We start from the raw sequence: 21,430 nt of genomic DNA, 5'->3' as shown, positions 1-21,430 counted from the left end.
TATATATATATATATATATATATATATATATACATACTTACATATATCCCCCCAGGGCTAGGAGAGTCATGTTACATGCTGATGAATCGCACCTACTCTTCAATAACCAACTATCGATGTCAAGTCATTCCAATCTACACTTATCGGGAGGCTTTTATTGTGGACACAAAAAAACAGGAAGTGTAATGAGAGCTTGGCATGATTTGACGGGTGCGTCAACCTTGAGACAGTACTGGGACCAGTGTCAAAGGTCTTTTGGGGGGCTACGGGAGATTGGCTAGCACTACGTGCAAAAACATGAACAACGGAAAATGTGCAAAACCTACTCTTCTTCCAAGGCGTGCTGGACTTTGTCATCACATACATCTTCTGAGGGTTTTAGCAGAGCTGCAGTAGAAGCAGAACTGGACTCTGTGGACCAGGACAACAGATCTTTGTTTAAGACCAACAGGACTTGGTTCTTCACAAACCATCTGGAAAAGGCTGGTTAATATAAGGAGAGCTAGTCTAATTCCCCAATTTCTTGTGTTACCAGTGTCAGGCTCCTCTTCTTTTCTCTTCCTCTCTTGAAACTCGGCCTTTCTTTCCACTGACTTAGACCTGGCTTTCCTCTCCCGAGACTTGGACCTGGCCTTCCTCTCCCGGGACTTGGACCTGGCCTTCCTCTCCTGGGACTTGGACCTGGCCTTCCTCTCCCGGGACATGGAACTGGCCTCACTCTCTCGAGACTTGGACCTGGCCTCTTCTCTCTTCCTTTTCTTGGATGGGCTGTCATCATGTCTGCTCTTTGTTCTCTTGGTTGATTCTTCTCTGTACTGCTGAGCAGAAGAAATTTTCCTAGGGGGCAGAGAAAAGATCAGCCAGTTGTCTGGGACAAAGTTGGACTGCAATGTAACACTCACAAGAGACTTGAGTATTCTGCAGAGAAAGAAACTTTTAGGATGTTGTCATTGATCCTTAGTATGTTAGACGAATAATTCTCCACCACCTTTTGAGCGTCACGGAGACTGTTCATCTCGATAAATGCCTGGAAAAATGGAAGTTCTGGTAAAAATGGAGCAAGGGGCTTTTAGTAGCGCTGTCAGTAAGGTGAGCTCACATCGGTTGGCAGGAATAGCGTATAGGTAGGCTGGCCGAAGCGTTTGACAACACTTAAGAGATTCGACCTGTCCTTGTCTCTTTCTAGGGATGGCGTGAAGTGCAGCACGCGAGAGCTCTGATCACACAACAAACAATACGAAGAGAAGCATCACAAGGCCTCGACAGACTTCTGGTTGGCCGATTAACACACACCTTCACAAAGTTGAAAGAGTGGGAGATGCTGAACTCCATTTGCTTGCTGTTCTTTTTGGGAGGAGATTGGTTGTGGAAATTCACCAACTCCTGTGCTTGGTCGGCAGAGCCCATCTCCATGAAGGCCTGTTGGGAGAAGTCAGCGAGCGTGAGCATGAAAGTTCTGCCATGATGGACTCAACATTCCACAAAAGCTTCAGCCGAGACAACTGGCCTAAAGATCTTGCAAAGAATCAACAAGTTAACGCTTGCCGTGTACGCACAAGGGACGCAAACACAAGGATCTTGGTGGTCTTGCCAAATGGTTCCACCAGTTTCCTGAGGTACAACTCGTCCACAGTGTGAGAAGCAAATTTGACACACACCACATTGCTTCTCTTGGCCGCCTGAAAGGTAAGCGGTGGATGAATCAGACGCAGGTTTACTCAAGGGTGACACAGATGCAAATTTTTGGCTGGGTCTTACCTTCTTCTCAACATGCTTAGCGGGATGTGAGTCTGGTGGACACAAGGATTACAAGTGATAAGACATTGGTGGAACACAGTGAACATGTGATAAAGTGACTTACTGCTGCTGTCTTTCCTCTTCTTCTCTTGTCTGCCAGCTCTTCAATGACATAACTAGTGTTAACAAGTGTATGGATCCAGGTCATTGTATTCTCAGAGCACTCAATCGCAACTGGACTGTTTGGTTTGTCTGAGAAGACGTTTCGCCTTGGCCTGGGCCGATAACTAATTTTGCTTGATATATTTAGCAACAAATTATTGCAGACAAATGATATTATTGCCATGAGTTTTATGAGACCAAGTTAACCATTAATTTAATGATAAAACATAATAATAATGCATAATAATAATGCATCCCTGTCCTCGTAACCTTCATCAATGGTTCGGGAATGAGGAAAACTGCACACTCTGCAATGCTCCCAATGCAAGCCTCCTGTGTATCTTGTCAGGCTGCAAGATCGCACTCTCCCAGGGGTGCTACAGATGGCGTCACGGCCAGGTCCTGGGGAAACTGGCTGAGGTGCTGGAGGGGTGTCGACTGGGCAGCAAAGAACCAGCAGAGAACCACATCAGCTTTCTCATGGAAGGGGGTGGACAAAGACACACCAGGCCAAGAGAGACATCGAGGCTCTTCTCCCCCAGCCAGGAGTGCGACATAAGGGTTGATCTCAACAAGCAGCTCCGGTTCCCCATGGAGATCACAACTATATCTCTCCCCCCTGACATCGTGGTGTGGTCCAGCAAGGGAAGAGCGGTGGACCTCATTGAGCTGACAGTGCCAGCAGAAGAGGGGATTGAAGCCGCTTTTGAGCGCAAGAAGGCCAAGTATGCAGAGCTGGCTGCAGGGTGCCGGGAGGCTGGCTGGAAGGCTACTATCTACCCAGTGGAGGTTGGCTGCCTAGGCTACGTGGGCCTGTCAGCCACACACCTTTTGAGGGGCGCAGGAGTGACTGGAGGGAAGCTGAAGAAAGCTATAAAATATTTGGCAGAAGAGGCCGAGAAAGGCAGCTTTTGGCTCTGGCTGCGGAGGAAGGACAGGAGCTGGGGAAAAAACTACTAACCCCGACAGCAGCCACAGGGGGTAACATCTATTAGCTGTAGGGGGTGACAGGGAGACGTCTCTGTCACTGCTCCGCCACCAGGTAATGTTTTAGTGATTAAAGGAGCAAAACGTCGAGGAATGGTGGTTCCTAGCTGATGACCCTGGAGCTGACCCGTGGGCACCGGAGGAGGTGCGACATGCAGCAATGCCAAGCAGGAAAGACCACCTACTTGTACATTAACATTTATATGCTTTCAAATGCAATAAACTTGCATTTTTTGTGTAATTTAACATTGTAATTGAAATTCAAATGTTTAAAACTCCAAGTTAAATAAAACAAATAACAATAAAACATACTTTGTTAGCAAAATGTTGTATTTCAATAAACTTTACAACTAAAGGCAATAATTAAGGCGGGGATGGAGTGCTCAAATTTAAAACAGCGAAATACAGCGTTGACCAACAAAGTTGTACTTCATCATTGAACATGTAGGCAGACGTCTAGTTGTACACCACTTAACTGACAATCAAGTTAGGACCATATTAAAAAAAAGTGCAAAGTAACAATATAAAAACAGTCGTTTAACAGCTCATATGCAAAACAAAATTAAGTTTGGCAGATTCCGATTGAGGAACGACAACATGACAGCACTTTTGAAAATGCTAGTTTTATAACAGTATTAAATGGCAGCATGTTTTTGCCGATGTATTTAACCACACTTTCTATGAGCGCACATTATTGTGTTTACACTAACGGTGACTGACCGGTCACCTAGCTTCTTCACCAAACGCGAAGTGAGTGTGGAGTGTCGAGTGGTTGTGTTACAAGCGGGCGTTGTTGTCGTCGTGCACATTCGGCAAGCTGGCTTATCGGTCTTGATAGGCTCATCTTGTTCCAAAGGTTTAAACTGAAATGTTCCAAAGGTTTAAACTGAAATGTTCCCACACTGGTACGGTGGCATTTGCTTTTGTCATCATTTTGTCCATGTTAGCTGCTACATGCTAACTGGTGGCACTGTGTGATGCTAACGGGCACTTAATGAGTGAGGACAAGATGATTCACACTTTTCTTTTCATTCCGCTACGGTACAAACGCGCGCAGCTGCTAAAAGTGCCGAAAACCGTGAATACTCTTGATGCATGCACATGGCAATTTATTGATGCTGGAAAACTTAGACATTAATTTTCCCTTATCGTCAGTTAATTGACTTATCAAATATCGGTCCAGGCTGAGTTTCGCCTGTCATCCAAGTGGGCTTCATCAGTTCATGCTCATGGACTTAGATTGGTCAGATCTAGTCTTACAATTAGATTGGTCAGATCTAGATCTATGAACCTAAGCCAATCATCCAGGCCATCGGTCAGATCTACATACAGACCCTTTAAAAAAAGATTTGAGTATCATAGAAAAGTGTATTCATTTCTGTAATTCCATTCAAAAAGTTCAAACGTCCATAGTTTATAGATTAAGGGCCCACAACTTAAACAATTTCAAGTATTTAGTTATTTGTACATAATGTGAGCCTCCAGCTCCAAAAACCCACAAAACAGGAGTTAAGAAAATTAGAATACTGTGAAGAAATCACAATTTACTTCTCTGCCAGATTCATGAATTTTCTCTCTTTGCTAATCTGCAGGAGCCCACGGTCAGCTCTTCTGCTGACATTTTGCCCTTCCACTATACTTTCCATTGATATGCTTGAACACAGCACCCTGTGAACAGCCAGCCTCCTTAGCTATGAACTTTTGTGGCGTACCCATCCTATGAAGGGTATCAATGATGGTCTTCTGGCCAGTTGTCAAGTCTGCAGTCTTCCCTATATTTATCCTAACTGAGACAATTGAACCAAAGTGAAGCAATATAATGACAACCTGTGCAGGTGCTTTGAGTTTAGTAGACGAGTAGTGTGTGAGACTCATTTTAAAACATTAATGCCCTGTAAAATATGGGCTGATTTCCTCACAGTATTCAAATTTTTAGAAATCCTGTTTTTGTGGGTTTTATGAGCTGGAGGCCCAAATTATATACAACTAAACAACTAAATAATTGAAATCGTTTAAGTGGTGGCTCCTGAATCTAATAATTATGGAAGTTTAACGCTTTGAATGGAATTATGGAAATAAACACACTTTTCCATGATATTCTAATTTTTTGGAAAGGGTCTGTAGAGCTGAGTCTAAGACTAGATCTGACTGGTCTAAGTCTGCGAGCATGAATAAAGCCCATTTGGATGAGTGGCAAAACGTCTTCTAAGACAAACCAAACAGTCCAGTTGCGATTGATTGAATGTCCTGAAAATAGTGTTAACAACAAATGCACTCTCATTACATACAGTCACAATCAAAAGTTTACATACACTTGTAAAGAACATAATGTTCTTCACGTCAAAAGTGGTAAAGGAATGGCAAATCAGGCTAGAATGAAGGTTTTAGAATGGCCTTCCCAAAGTCCTGACTTAAACGTGTGGACAATGCTGAAGAAACAAGTACATGTCAGAAAACCAACAAATTTAGCTGAACTGCACCAATTTTGTCAAGAGGAGTGGTCAAAAATTCAACCAGAAGCTTGCCAAAAGCTTGTGGATGGCTACCAAAAGCGCCTTATTGCAGTGAAACTTGCCAAGGGACATGTAACCAAATATTAACATTGCTGTATGTATACTTTTGACCCAGCAGATTTGGTCACATTTTCAGTAGACCCATGTAACATTCATAAAAGAACCAAACTTCATGAATGTTTTTTGTGACAAACAAGTTTGTGCTGCAATCACTCTATCACAAAAAAATAATAGTTGTAGAAATTATTGGAAACTCAAGACAGCCATGACATTATGTTCTTTATAAGTGTATGTAAACTTTTGATCGCAACTGTACATTAACTGCATTTGCCAAAAAGCTATTGGCCAACTGTGTCGATTAGAATCTAGTTCATCCACTGAACTAACCTGGTGACTGGCTCCATGCGGCAGTCCCACGATGGAAAGCTGAGGGGGAAAAAACAAGACAACGTTGCTCATGACGCTATGGAGTACAACAAGCCAGCCGAGGACTTAAAGTTACAAGTCCAGACTCACCTCTGAAGCAGGAGGTGTTGTCTCTCTGCATGATTGGAGCTGTTGATGTGTTTGGTCCAGAACTGAAAAACACAATGGCCATATCTTTTTGGTGTCCTCTGACAGATGCACTCACCACATGTTGCTTCTTTTCAGACAAGCACATCAGACATACATCCCTTAATGGGCGCTAATGAGGGTCTCGATCACACGGCAGAGAGTACTTACCTTCTCTGAGAGCACAGTGACATTACACAGAGAACACGAGTACGGGTACATTGGAGGTGTTGTGCCATGGAAGTCCTGTGCTACTTTTTTACAGGGCAAGGCAGCACTGATGGGTTTACGATAAATCTTGCTGGAAGAGGCGTCAGAACAACCTTGTTCCCACCCAGTTCCAGTTCTCCGTTGTCTCTCCATGGGCTGCGCCAAGAGTCTGTTAGCTGGGCCAGGCACGGAGAAGAGGGAGGGAATGATTTTTGCTGGTCTTGCCAGTTGGGCATCGTGGCCAGAAAACGGCACCCTTTCGTCGACGTCGTAGGCAGAAGGGAATGAATGCTGCAGATGGTCTCTCCTGGTAGGAGGGTTTTGGGAGACAAGACCATATCCCCTGGGATTCCCCCAGTGTTCCTGCCCGTCCCTCTGGTTTGTGGCTTGCATTGCCGATCCTGGCAAGTGGGACAAAGAGTTAAGGGGAGGCATTCTTCTGTTGGATTTGATCTTATCGAGGATGTGTGGCAGCGATTCCACAGTCAAGGCGTCTTCAGGAAACTGTGCAAGGAGCGACAAGTCTGTGGCCTCCAGACCGCAGCTGTTCAGGATGTCTGTCGAGTCAAGAGGCGAGCTTCGGGGTGGCAAAGAGGAATAGTAAGAATAGGATGAGGACAACATTCCAGGCAAGTCGTGGTCTGGTGAGGGACGACGGCGCTCTGAAAAGCTGATGGATCTCAGAGAAGGCTGGAGGAAGTCTGCGTCGGAGGGAGGTGGCCGGTAGCGCTGGTTGTGAGACATACCGGGAAGCGGGCGTGGACACTGCAGACAGAAGTGCCAGGGAAAAAGACTGAGGTGAAAACATGACAGGAATCAGTGGGGCAGGGGCTGGGGGTCTTGCCAGGAGGAAAACCTCAGTGGTCCACTTTTTAGACATTAACTTTCTAGACGCACCATCGGAAAAAAATTAAAAAGACCAAATGTTGGGACCACCATCGAACCTGAAAAAATGGTGACAAAGTTCATGTGGTGTAAAAAAATATATATATATATGCTGAAAATACTGTACCTCTACCTCTATTGTGGCCATCTCCTCAAAGAACCAGGGCAGGAACTTACCGTGATACAGGAATGATTGGGGTTGCACCATCAATGACTAGGGATGTAGTGGTATCAAAATCCCACGGTGCAGTATTATCACGGTATTAAGGTCACGATACGATATTATTCTGGTAAATGTCCCCCAAAAAAAGCCATAGTGTGTAAAATGAAGTGGCAGGAATGTTTAGGATAAACACACTTACTGTAATTGAACACAACCATAATGCTAAAAAAGTTCTAACCATATTTATTACTACAAATAAATATGTGCAGGAACATCTACTGTTTCAAGCAAATACTGAAAAAAAACTTACAGTTGAATGTCTTTAAAGATCTGTTAACATCCAAGTGTGAAACAGTAATGTACACTTTAGTGTCTTTTAACTTTTACTTGAAAAGGAGTGGACATTTTTATATATCAGTCTGGAACATTCTGTTTCTCAGAAACGTTAATCAACAATTTAATATAGTACACCTCACAAACTGATGTTTATCTTCCCTGGCTTCAAACATCTTTTCTGAGTGACGGTTTAAGAGGCGGCGACTTGTCCAGGGTGTACCCTGCCTTCTGCCAGGGAGCAGCTGGATAGACTCCAGCCGCCCCGCGATATCGAGAGAAACAAGCAGTGAAAAATGTATGAATGGATTGAGGCTTTATGAAGTAGCGAGAGACAAGCAGTGAAAAATGTATGAATGGATTGAGGCTTTATGAAGTAGCTTTTCATTGTACTCCTATTTCCACCAGTGTACTTTGTTTTTGGTGATTTCCCGCTGTGACTGCACGCTTTGTTTTGCAGAACGCGGACTTTCTTACCTACGCGCCGCCAAAAGACCTTAGGGTTTGTTTGTGTGTTTGTTAGCAACGTAACTCAAAACGGTTATGGGCTGATTTTGATGACATCTTCAGAGAAAAAACAAACAATTCCTCTCAAATCCTCTTATCCCGCAAAAAGCCGCTGCCTGACCAGGGCTCAGAAAATCTATAGAGACTCCTCCCATCCCCACCAAGGACTGTTTTCACTGCTGGACTCCAGAAAGAGGTTCCCGCAGCCTCCGTAGCATAACCTCCAGGTTCTGTAACAGCTTATTCCCTTAGGCCAGTGGTTCTCAAATGGGGGTACGCGTACCCCTGGGGGTACTTGAAGGTATGCCAAGGGGTACGTGAGATTTTTTTTAAATATTCTAAAATTAGCAACAATTCAAAAATCTGTTATAAATATAAATATAAACCTATCTTTTTTTCCAAATAGTTCAAGAAAGACCACTACAAATGAGCAATATTTTGCACTGTTATACAATTTAATAAATCAGAAACTGATGACATAGTACTGTATTTTACTTCTTTATCTCTTTTTTTCAACTAAAAATGCTTTGCTCTGATTAAGGGGTACTTAAATTTAAAAAATGTTAACAGGGGGTACATCACTGAAAAAAGATTGAGAACCACTGCCTTAGGCCATAAGACTCTTGAACGCATCATAATAATCCCCTCAATTCCCCCCCAAAAACGGATTAACTCGCTGGAATATAAAGACAATATAACATACATCCCTAAACGGGGATGCATATGAAAAAGTGCAATATATTTATCTGTACAGTAATCTATTTATTTATATCTGCACCTTATTGCTCTTTTATCCTGCACTACAACGAGCTAATGCAATGAAATGTTGTTATCTGTACTGTAAAGTTCAAATTTGAATGACAATAAAAGGAAGTCTAAGTCTCGAAGTCTTTTACCTACCATGAACACTTCAGTTCCTAATTATGGCGTTCCACACCCCCACCTCGCCGGTCCTCGCAGAAGATTCTGTGAGATGTAGTTTATTTCAGACCCGGCCAACGCTTAAGCGCCAGTAAAAAACTACACTCACCAAGTTTTCATTTGATACCGTCACACGTCACGGCATTATTGTGAAGTCTTTGAAACCGCAGTAACTTTACATTGAGGGTTGCAGTAGGCCTTATGATGGTATTGTGTTTGTATGTTCATTATTAGAGTTAATAATGACATTGTGATAGTTAAGAGATTTCATTTTGCTACTAAATTTTATCTGTGCTACTATATTTTTATTTATTGCTTTATTTATTGCTCCTAGTGAAAAATCTAAGCGTACAGCCCTGATATGGCTGATTTAGTGTGATTAAAAACGAATCCGAAGTGCTAACTACATATTGTAGAAGTTGCCTATCTGTGTTGGCCCTGCAATGAGGTTGCGACTTGTCCAGGGTGTACCCGGACGTCCGCCCGAATGCAGCTGGGATAGGCTCCAGCCTCCCCGAGACCCCGAGAAGGAAATCCAACCTTGAGAACGCTCCAGTTGAAATTCTGACTAGGAACTCTGAAATTCTAACTTTCCAGTGCACCGGTACAATAATTATAAAAATGTGTTGGATGTGTTATGGTCATTATATCATTTGGCCTTTTTTTAACAAATATTTGCAAAAAAAAAAGAATGCTACTTTTATGTCAAAAAGAAAATAGGTTTTTTACAAACTGGTGTCAGCTCTTTGAAATGATACAATGTAAAGTAAAAGACCACATAAATATTCACCCATTGTAGGTCCTGATTCCATTAGTGGATATTTGGCTGCAGTCCCAGTACTGAGTCTGTCTCTCTCTCTAGGTCGTCCTCAGTGGAGCCTTCCATCGTTGTCTCCAGTCATTCCGGTTCTCCATACATCTGGCCAGCTCGTTGGTGCTTTGTGCTCCCGCATCATTCTTGAGTACGTGCACATATGTTACAGTGGGACGTCCTCGTGACCGGTGCCCATGTGTTGGTTCCCACAGTACCAGTTTGCAGGCTGGCAGCTCCTGGTGTCTTTGGCAGTGTCCTGCTAGTCTCATTCTCCTGGCTGCTATTTTGTCGCTCACTCTGTGTATTACGGCATACAGATTCTCGTTGGTAACGTGTACTCTTGCTGATGTTGAGCACTACACGTAGCATTCTGGTATAGCACCCGTCTAGAGACTTCTGCAGGGTAGGCTTCAGGGTACAGCATTCACTGCCATAAAGGAGAACAGACTCCACAGTCACGTAGAAGAAGCTGAGTTTTATTTGTCGGGGGAAATTGTAGTTCCACACACTGGCCATGCCGTTCAGGGCCCTCCATGCAAGTGCCTTTCTCACTTTTAGATTCTACTTTGTTGAGTTGACCCATGAGCCCAGGTACTTGAAGTCATTGACTTCCTTCAGAGCAGTGCCTCCTGTTGTTGTGAGTAGTGGGTGTTCCGCTTGGATGTTATAGGTGACCACCTCAGTTTTCTTGGCATTCAGCCGAAGGCTAACCTTGGCGCACTCTGACTCCACTCTGCTCAAGAGCTCCTGTGCTTACTCCATGTGTTTGGAGAGCAGGCTGATGTCGTCCGCGTAGTCAATGTCTGTCAAGACTACTGCAGGGTGTCTTCTTGACCTCCTTGGTGTAATGGTAAGGCCAAGATCCCGCTCACGTCCATTGATGGTCTTCGTGAGCGCGTGGTCCAAGACTATGACAAAAAGGAAGTGGATCGGTCTCAATCAGGCTGGCACATTTGGTCCGGGCAATGCAATGTCTGGGATCTGGACTACACATCTCTTTTGTAGTCCAGCAACAAATTGTCAGTTGGATTGAGATGCGGGTGTCCGGTCACCGGAGAACACTTCCCTTGTTGTCTTGGTAGCTTTTGGTATGTCTGGAGTTCCTGGAAAAAAAAATATTATCCATCCCAAGGCGTAGTTCTCTCGAAGATTCAAACGGTTCCGCTCCTGTGCTTGCTCCATGTGTTTGGAGAGCAGGCTGATGTCGTCCGCGTAGTCAAAGTCTGTCAAGTCTACTGCAGGGTGTCTTCTTGACCTCCTTGGTGTAATGGTAATGTCAAGATCCCGCTCACGTCCATTGATGGCCTTCCTGACCGCGTGGTCCAAGACTTTGACAAAAAGGAAGTGGATCGGTCTCAATCAGGCTGGCACATCTGGTCCGGGCAATGCAATGTCTGGGATCTGAACTACACATCTCTTTGGTAGTCCAGCAACAAATTGTCAGTTGGATTGAGATCGGGGTGTCCGGTCACCGGAGAACACTTCCCTTGTTGTCTTGGTAGCTTTTGGTATGTCTGGAGTTCCTGGAGAAAAAAAAATCTCCGTCCCAAGGTGTAGTTCTCTCGCAGATTAAAACAGTTCCTTCTCCAGGATTCGCTGGAATTCTTCTGTGCTCATGTTCAGCTCTACCATCACAAGAGGAAGAGCCAGCTCCTTAGAAGCATCCCCAAAACATGATGTTGCCACCACTGATGGTGTTGGCGGGGAGGTTTGGTGACTTAGTCGCATGGACAAAAATTGCAGTTTTCTCCTAATCAGACCAAAGAACCTTCTTCCAACTGACCTTGCCCACATTCTTTTGGGCAAATTGCAGTCGAGTTTTCATGTGAGCGTTTTTCAACAGTGGCTTTTTCTTCTCAAAGTCCACTAAAGGGCTTTAAGAGTTCTCCAGGTGTCTTGGTGCTACTCTGGCCCGATGGCTCAGTTTGTGAGGACGACCGTCTCTGGGTAGATTTACCAGTTGAAATAAACCATACTCCTTCCATTTCTTAATTATGGAGTCAACTGGAGTCAGTGGGATTCCCAGTGAGTTGGAAATCTTCTTGTCTCAATCTTTTCTTATACTTTACAAGGATATATTCCCTTGACTTGCTTGCAGTGTTCTTTGGTAGCAGGAATACAAATAAACCGGAAGCCGGACTTAAGTTTTTTCATACGAAAATATTTTCACACGCATTCAAGTGATCTCCATAGCACTTCTTGTGACACAGCAGGAGTCAACCAGAATTAGAATTAGGTCAGTAACTTCAAAAGGGGGTGAATATTTATGCTAACCCTTGTTTTGTATTATTTTTATTATTGACACCAGGTTTGTACAAATATGTTTTCACTTGGACATAAATAGACCTTTAGGATGTTCTTTATAAAAGCAAAATTATACGAATGCCTTATAGGCATTGTATGTATAAGAAAAAAACGGGTACATTTGACAACAATTTTAAAATAAAATCATGACACTGATAAGCCTTTTGCTTTCATCTTTAGGATATCCCTCACGGGGCCAAAACTACAGTGACCAAGACACAGCAATGATCCAAAACACGCAACGGGAAAATGCTGAAAATTCAAATGTTTTCATTTAAACGCTGAGGCAAAAACCAAATGCTGAAGAAAAAATCTGCAAAATGCCCAAAGTAGGGAAGTAACGAAATGAAAATGTCACGATGTTTTACGGTGTTGTACAAATAAAACTTGATTAATTGATAGCACGGTTATTGGCACGGAAATTGTAGCTTTATTTATATTCTGTGCAGTTGCAGCATTTCTCTCATTCATTTGTTTTTGGGCATTTTCAGGATTTTTCTTTTACATTTAATATTGATCCTAAAGCATGTATCAATGTTGGCGTTATCGCACTTTGTATGTCTTTTTATGCATTGAAATCCGAAAGGATGCGCATTTCCAGAAGTCCGCGCGACCCCGGGACACAGATTTTTTTCTCCACTCATCTGTGCATCAGTTGATGACGTCTCTGCGCTGCTGACTGGTCTCCACTCAAGATGATCCCCTGCTGGCCCCACATCTGCAGTCCCCTTCAAAGTTTCTCATTGTATCCCATTGGGTTAAGTTTTTTCTTGCCCTGATGTGGAATGTCGTTGTGGCTTGTGCAGCCCTTTGAGACACTTATATATAAGTAAACTTTGATTGGACTGATTGACTTTGAACATTTGTTTTCTTTTGTAATTATTTTTTTTAACGTTTATGACAAACTTTTTCCAAAACAATACGAAATGTGAGATATAACAGGATAATGCATACATTTATCATTTGTTTTAGTTTATTATTTCTTTGGTCATGTTCAACAAAATAAACAAACAGTTTTACATAAACAAACAGATGTACATTTATAAACAGTTGTACATTCATAAATTAAAAAAAATAAAAATGTTGCAGACCGAAAGGGTTTAGACTGAAGTTGAACACTTATTGCGCCTAACCCTATAAACAAAGTCAAGTACGAGATGAACTTCCAAAAAAAATATGAAATTTTGTTCCAAATAAGTGTTTGATGAGCATTCCTCAACTTTATCAGTATTTATTGCCACCTTTCCCAACTTCTTTGTCACGTGTTGCTGGCATCAAATTCTAAAGTTAATGATTATTTGCAAAAAAAAAAAATGTGTATCAGTTTGAACATCAAATATGTTGTCTTTGTAGCATATTCAACTGAATATGGGTTGAAAGTGATTTGCAAAACATTGTATTCCGTTTATATTTACATTTAACACAATTTCCCAACTCTTATGGAAACGGGTTTGTACGTCACAAGAGCAGTGTCGAGGTCAACAAGATGGTGCAGTTTTCATGTTTTTAATTTAATCAACATAGCATTGGTATGGTCGTGATAATCCGCATAATTTACAATTCTAATCGCTTTCTTTTGAAGTAAGAACATATAATTGATGTTTGATTTGTAATTGTTACCCCAGATTTCAACACAATAATTAAGATATGGGAGTTACCCTTTTCAAAACGGTAACAAAAAAGTGGGACCCCATTTTTATGACTCATTTTGAAAATTCCCAGCGCCAACACTGATGTAGTATATGTGATTTCAGCATTTTCACGTGTTTTTTGGTTTTGGACCTTTTCTGTGTTTGTTGCCTTTGGGCGCTAAAAGAAAGTTAATAGAACAATAATGACCAACGCCATTCATAACACACTTTTCATGCAAAAGTGGGTATGATTACTGCACAAGGCAACACGACGTAAAGTGGGACTTTTATACGTTAAAGCATCACACAACATGAGGGGAAGTGTGTCACACGTTTAAAAGCGTGTTGAGGGGGGGGAAAAACAAGTGACTTAGCTAACGTCGTTAGCTTAGCACAGCTAGCGTCGTTAGCTTAGCACACTAGCTAGCATTAGCCTGTGAGCAAACAAAACGTACCTGAACAAAAACAAATGCCCGAAGTCAACTGGTCGTGACGGATGTGAAACGGCGTTAAAAACGTTTATTTGCCATTAGGTTTAATTTGAGCAACGTCGACAGTACAACCAACAAAAAAATGTCGCGAAACAAAGCTAGTGACGTCAGAGTAGTCTTTTCCTCGCCGCCGATGATGATGACGTCAGAGCGAGACTGCGCCCCCAGTGGTGGACGGACTCATCCGCGTCTGTACATACAGAGCGTACATATATATACGAAATGGAATAGCAGACAATAAAACAATCACACAATAATACAAAACACTTCTCATCAAGCCGATAAACCGACATGTTTACTGATACTACAAAATAATATTATTTTCTAAACGCACCATATGCTGTGTTTGCCGAGTCACCAGGTGGCGCTCAAAGACAAGTATTGCAGCTGATGACAAAGTTGTATGAATCAACTTCAGTAATGTAATACTGATCGATTGATGGATTGATTGATTGGATCAGCAATTAAACACGTGAATTGTCTTGCATCGCTCACCAGAAACAACAAATGAACGTCATCAACATGTTTATCCAATCCACTTTATTTATTTATATAGCACATTTAAACAACAAAATGTTTCCAAAGTGCTGCACAACAATATTAAAAACAATATTCAAATATTATCCTTAGCCCCACAATGACTGAATGAAAACAAAAAATAAATACATACAAAACCAATATAAAAAAAACCAATATAAAATAAATATGATTAAAAACGATTTTAAAGGGTAAAACCAATTAAAACTAAAAATCAACATTTTAAAAACACAGAGGACAACAGAGGACCACACAACTCACGTAGTGTTAAAAGCCGGAGAACAAAAGTGGGTCTAAAGACGAGACTTAAAACACTCCACTGTGGGAGCAGTTGGAACATGGAGGGGCAGAGTGTTCCAGAGCTTAGGGCTGACCACAGAGAAGGCCCTGTCTCCCCTGGTTTTAAGTCTGGTCTTGGGCACCACGAGCTGGAGCTGGCTCTCGGACCTCAGAGCGCGCGCAGGATTGTAAATTTGGATGAGGTCCGAGATATACTGAGGTGCCAGTCCATGTAAAGCTTTAAAAACAAACAGCAAGGTTTTAAAATCAGTTCTAAGATGAACCAATAAATCCAATGCGACACACACACACACACACACACACACACACACACACACACACACACACACACACACTCACACACACACACACACACACACGTACTGTTGTATTTGTTGCCTTCTTGAGACCTCAGAAAAATGCCGACCTCTCGTATTATGATAAATGTTGTAATTTTACTCAACGCAAGTCAAAATTTGACAAGAAAAACTGAACATTTGTGCAATATCATGATAAAAGTTGGAATTTTACTCAATAACAGTCACAATTTTACAAGAAAAGCTTAACATTTTGGCAATTTTATGAAAAAAAAAATAATTTTTACTCGACAAAAAGTCAATTTTATAAGAAAACTCTAAAATTTGGGCAATATTATAATACCAATCAGAATTTTACTTTTCAAAATTATGACATAAGTTTTCTGTTCACCTGGCGGTTTTTTTTGGGGATGAATAGGGAAGTCCTTCTTTAGCTGCCGTCTTGTTTTATCATTTATTGCTGCCTTTGCACCAGTCAATGTTTACTTTTGTATGCACATCTCACTTCTCTGTGAAACGCTTTGAGTGTCTAGAAAAGCGCTATATAAATCTAATCCATTATTATTATTATTAAATAAAAAAAAATCCTGACTTTGGAGCAATGTTCACAGACTCTAGTATTTGGTTCTCTATTAGATGCAATGGTTTTCCGTATTGGGACCATGATTTATGTCCTAACTTGTTTGGAAGGTACTTTTCCTTGTTGTTGTCTCAAGAAGGATAGAGATACAAGAACACACACACACAAAAACACACTCACACACACACACACACACACACACACACACACACACACACACACACACACACACACACACACACACACACACACACACACACACACACACACTTACACACACTTACACACAATCTTGTATTTGTTACCTTCTTGAGACTTGAGAAAAATGCCTACCTCTTTAGGACCACCCTTTCTAGATATATAAAGATTTAATAATATATAAATACTATGCAAATATAAAAAAGCTTGTTGTGAAAAATTAGTTGGAATTTCATAAGAAAAAGGTCACAATTCCTCAAGAAAAACATAGCATTTTGGCAGCATTATAATAAAAGTCGTAATTGTATTTTATTTGACAAGAAAAACTGAACATTTGTGCAATATTATGATAAAAGTGGGAATTTTACTCAATAACAGTCGCAGTTTTACAAGAAAAGCTCAAAATTTTGGCAGTTTTATGAAAAGAGTCATAATTTTACTCGACAAAAGTCACAATTTTATCAGAAAACTTTACAATTTTGGCAATATTATAATGTTTCTTGGTAAAATGATAACAAAAGTCATAATTTTACTCAAAAAATGTCGCTATTTCATAACAACAAAATTTGGCAATATTGTGATACAAGTCAGAATTTTATATGAAAAATGTCACCATTTTGCATTAAAAAGTAATAATTTTGCATAAAAAAGTAATCATTTTACGAGAAAATATTGCAATATTACAGTAATACAAAGAATTATTATTATTATTATTATTATTCTTCATTATTATCATTATTCCCAATTTTATAAAAAAAAAAGTCGACACATTGTGAGAAAAAGACTCCTTTTATTAATTAAAAAAAAAAAAATTATTTGTTTGTAATTGGTTTTTAACCTTCATTATTTACTTCAAGTTATTACAGTATGTCTTTATATACATATTTATTTTATTTTTTTCATAATTTTTGGCCAAAGGGGGCTCATTTCAATTTCTTGCACACACTTGTTATTTCATATGTTGACCAGAGGGGGAGCACTTTTAAAAGCGACACAGTCAATTTGAAAAATCTCTCCTTTTTGGAACCACCCTAATTTTGATAGATTTCACCACCATTGATTGATTGATTGAAACTTTTATTAGTAGATTGCAAAGTGAAGTACATATTCCGTACAATTGACCACTAAATGGTAACACCACCAATAAGTTTTTAAACTTGCTTAAGTCGGGGTCCACTTAAATTGATACATAGGGGGTGCAAATGAAACATTCTCTATTAGATGCAATGGTTTTCTGTATTGGGACCATGATTTATGTCCTAACTTGTTCACACCTCCTCATATGGAAGCTACTTTTCCTTGTTGATGTCTCAAGAAGTACAGAAATACAAGAACACACACACACACACACACACACACACACACACACACACACACACACACACACACACACACACACACACTTACACACACTTACACACAATCTTGTATTTGTTACCTTCTTGAGACTTGAGAAAAATGCCTACCTCTTTAGGACCACCCTTTCTAGATATATAAAGATTTAATAATATATAAATACTATGCAAATATAAAAAAGCTTGTTGTGAAAAATTAGTTGGAATTTCATAAGAAAAAGGTCACAATTCCTCAAGAAAAACATAGCATTTTGGCAGCATTATAATAAAAGTCGTAATTGTATTTTATTTGACAAGAAAAACTGAACATTTGTGCAATATTATGATAAAAGTGGGAATTTTACTCAATAACAGTCGCAGTTTTACAAGAAAAGCTCAAAATTTTGGCAGTTTTATGAAAAGAGTCATAATTTTACTCGACAAAAGTCACAATTTTATCAGAAAACTTTACAATTTTGGCAATATTATAATGTTTCTTGGTAAAATGATAACAAAAGTCATAATTTTACTCAAAAAATGTCGCTATTTCATAACAACAAAATTTGGCAATATTGTGATACAAGTCAGAATTTTATATGAAAAATGTCACCATTTTGCATTAAAAAGTAATAATTTTGCATAAAAAAGTAATCATTTTACGAGAAAATATTGCAATATTACAGTAATACAAAGAATTATTATTATTATTATTCTTCTTCTTCATTATTATCATTATTCCCAATTTTATAAAAAAAAAAGTCGACACATTGTGAGAAAAAGACTCCTTTTATTAATTAAAAAAAATAAAAATTATTTGTTTGTAATTGGTTTTTAACCTTCATTATTTACTTCAAGTTATTACAGTATGTCTTTATATACATATTTATTTTATTTTTTTCATAATTTTTGGCCAAAGGGGGCTCATTTCAATTTCTTGCACACACTTGTTATTTCATATGTTGACCAGAGGGGGAGCACTTTTAAAAGCGACACAGTCAATTTGAAAAATCTCTCCTTTTTGGAACCACCCTAATTTTGATAGATTTCACCACCATTGATTGATTGATTGAAACTTTTATTAGTAGATTGCAAAGTGAAGTACATATTCCGTACAATTGACCACTAAATGGTAACACCACCAATAAGTTTTTAAACTTGCTTAAGTCGGGGTCCACTTAAATTGATACATAGGGGGTGCAAATGAAACATTCTCTATTAGATGCAATGGTTTTCTGTATTGGGACCATGATTTATGTCCTAACTTGTTCACACCTCCTCATATGGAAGCTACTTTTCCTTGTTGATGTCTCAAGAAGTACAGAAATACAAGAACACACACACACACACACACACACACACACACACACACACACACACACACACACACACACACACTTACACACACTTACACACAATCTTGTATTTGTTACCTTCTTGAGACTTGAGAAAAATGCCTACCTCTTTAGGACCACCCTTTCTAGATATATAAAGATTTAATAATATATAAATACTATGCAAATATAAAAAAGCTTGTTGTGAAAAATTAGTTGGAATTTCATAAGAAAAAGGTCACAATTCCTCAAGAAAAACATAGCATTTTGGCAGCATTATAATAAAAGTCGTAATTGTATTTTATTTGACAAGAAAAACTGAACATTTGTGCAATATTATGATAAAAGTGGGAATTTTACTCAATAACAGTCGCAGTTTTACAAGAAAAGCTCAAAATTTTGGCAGTTTTATGAAAAGAGTCATAATTTTACTCGACAAAAGTCACAATTTTATCAGAAAACTTTACAATTTTGGCAATATTATAATGTTTCTTGGTAAAATGATAACAAAAGTCATAATTTTACTCAAAAAATGTCGCTATTTCATAACAACAAAATTTGGCAATATTGTGATACAAGTCAGAATTTTATATGAAAAATGTCACCATTTTGCATTAAAAAGTAATAATTTTGCATAAAAAAGTAATCATTTTACGAGAAAATATTGCAATATTACAGTAATACAAAGAATTATTATTATTATTATTATTATTCTTCATTATTATCATTATTCCCAATTTTATAAAAAAAAAAGTCGACACATTGTGAGAAAAAGACTCCTTTTATTAATTAAAAAAAAAAAAAATTATTTGTTTGTAATTGGTTTTTAACCTTCATTATTTACTTCAAGTTATTACAGTATGTCTTTATATACATATTTATTTTATTTTTTTCATAATTTTTGGCCAAAGGGGGCTCATTTCAATTTCTTGCACACACTTGTTATTTCATATGTTGACCAGAGGGGGAGCACTTTTAAAAGCGACACAGTCAATTTGAAAAATCTCTCCTTTTTGGAACCACCCTAATTTTGATAGATTTCACCACCATTGATTGATTGATTGAAACTTTTATTAGTAGATTGCAAAGTGAAGTACATATTCCGTACAATTGACCACTAAATGGTAACACCACCAATAAGTTTTTAAACTTGCTTAAGTCGGGGTCCACTTAAATTGATACATAGGGGGTGCAAATGAAACATTCTCTATTAGATGCAATGGTTTTCTGTATTGGGACCATGATTTATGTCCTAACTTGTTCACACCTCCTCATATGGAAGCTACTTTTCCTTGTTGATGTCTCAAGAAGTACAGAAATACAAGAACACACACACACACACACACACACACACACACGTAAAGACTGCATCACGATATAAATGTTTTATATCAGTTGATATCGAAAATAGGGACCGTGAGAAAAATACACTAAATGTAAAAATTTTTTATTTGAAATGAAACCTTCGCCTGATTATAATTCCCCCGGGAAAGGAAATGTCAACACAACCAATGTAAACAAAATTGTAAAATCACAATGAACACTTAACAACACACTCTTAAAAATGAAGGAATACATAAGAAATGCTGAATAAAGTGTAATAAAACAGTGAACATGTATACATAGAGAAACCTGAGAAGAGCTATTTTCTGCAGCTTTAATGTCAAGAAGTTACGGCTGTGCTCTAAAGGGTGAGCGCGGCCAAATGTAATGTGGTGTTAGCGGTCGTGGTGGTGACGAGCGCCTTGCATCATTCACAGACCCCATTGACCTTAGACTTAGACAAACTTTATTGATCCACAAGGGAAATTGTTCCACACAGTAGCTCAGTTACAAAGGATGGAAAGGGTAAGGATAGAAAGGATAATGCAGGTATAAAGTAGACTAATAATGTACCATAGTAGCAATATATAATATAACATATGTAATATTTACATAGTAAATATACCGTATAAAATATATACTGATATATTATATTTTTTATATAATACATACACTATACAATATAAAAATTAAAATACAGTAGCATAGTAGTAGTGTAGTAGACCTAAGTATTCATTAATTACCACCATAATGACAACGTTAAAATACAGTAGTGTAGTAGACCTAAGTATTCATTAAGTACCAACATAATGACCAACATTAAATACAGTAGCGTAGTAGACCTAAGTATTCATTAAGTACCACCGTAATGACAACATTAAAATACAGTAGTGTAGTAGACCTAAGTATTCATTAAGCACCACCTTAATGACAACATTAAAATACAGTAGCGTAGTAGACCTAAGTATTCATTAAGTACCACCATAATGACAACATTAAAATACAGTAGTGTAGTAGACCTAAGTATTCATTAAGCACCACCTTAATGACGACATTAAAATACAGTAGCGTAGTAGACCTAAGTATTCATTAAGTACCACCATAATGACAACATTAAAATACAGTAGTGTAGTAGACTTAAGGAATCATTAAGTACCACCATAATGACAACATTAAAATACAGTAATGTAGTAGACCTAAGTATTCATTAAGTACCACCATAATGACAGCATTAACATACAGTAGTGTAGTAGACCTAAGTATTCATTAAGTACCACCGTAAGGACAACATTAAAATACAGTAGCGTAGTGGAGCTAAGTA

At 39.0% G+C, this 21,430-nt stretch overlaps 2 protein-coding genes across 3 annotated transcripts in view; both read right to left on the bottom strand.

Annotated features, from left to right (window-relative positions):
* LOC133617116 (uncharacterized) overlaps positions 1-1,845 on the bottom strand; it is a 25,399-nt gene extending 23,554 nt beyond the window's left edge. For both annotated transcript variants that reach the window (XM_061976850.2, XM_061976849.2), the window contains exons 1-7: positions 1,759-1,845; positions 1,557-1,679; positions 1,294-1,419; positions 1,100-1,216; positions 903-1,027; positions 533-837; positions 327-411 (exon numbers count right to left, since the gene is read on the bottom strand). In XM_061976850.2, the coding sequence (XP_061832834.2) occupies positions 327-411; positions 533-837; positions 903-1,027; positions 1,100-1,216; positions 1,294-1,413 (752 nt within the window). In that variant the 5' untranslated portion in view covers positions 1,414-1,419; positions 1,557-1,679; positions 1,759-1,845. The remainder of the gene's footprint in view (positions 1-326; positions 412-532; positions 838-902; positions 1,028-1,099; positions 1,217-1,293; positions 1,420-1,556; positions 1,680-1,758) is intronic.
* Positions 1,471-14,374, bottom strand: LOC140679483 (matrin-3-like). Its single transcript, XM_072914949.1, has 8 exons — positions 14,175-14,374; positions 6,123-6,926; positions 5,916-5,977; positions 5,787-5,825; positions 1,862-1,899; positions 1,759-1,790; positions 1,557-1,679; positions 1,471-1,515 (listed from the first exon to the last, which is right to left on the bottom strand). Exons 2-8 carry the CDS (start codon positions 6,903-6,905, stop codon positions 1,471-1,473), a joined length of 1,122 nt encoding a protein of 373 aa, XP_072771050.1. The 5' UTR covers positions 6,906-6,926; positions 14,175-14,374.
* Positions 14,375-21,430: the final 7,056 nt, after the last annotated feature.

This window comes from Nerophis lumbriciformis, linkage group LG16, assembly GCF_033978685.3.
Source record: "Nerophis lumbriciformis linkage group LG16, RoL_Nlum_v2.1, whole genome shotgun sequence".
Lineage (NCBI taxonomy): Eukaryota > Metazoa > Chordata > Actinopteri > Syngnathiformes > Syngnathidae > Nerophis > Nerophis lumbriciformis.
The sequence above is the reverse complement of the archived record's forward strand: the minus strand, read 5'-3'. Positions and strand labels throughout refer to the sequence as shown.

What these genes read in the sequence shown, in the direction of transcription:
- LOC140679483 (XM_072914949.1), bottom strand. Translation starts at nt 6,905, where the DNA reads ATGTCTCACAACCAGCGCTACCGGCCACCTCCCTCCGACGCAGACTTC. An exon ending in CAACACCTCCTGCTTCAGAG is followed by an intron (nt 5,826 to 5,915) that starts GTGAGTCTGGAC and finishes TTTCCCCCTCAG; the next exon opens with CTTTCCATCGTGGGACTGCC. An exon ending in GAAGAGGAAAGACAGCAGCA is followed by an intron (nt 1,791 to 1,861) that starts GTAAGTCACTTT and finishes TGTGTCCACCAG; the next exon opens with ACTCACATCCCGCTAAGCAT.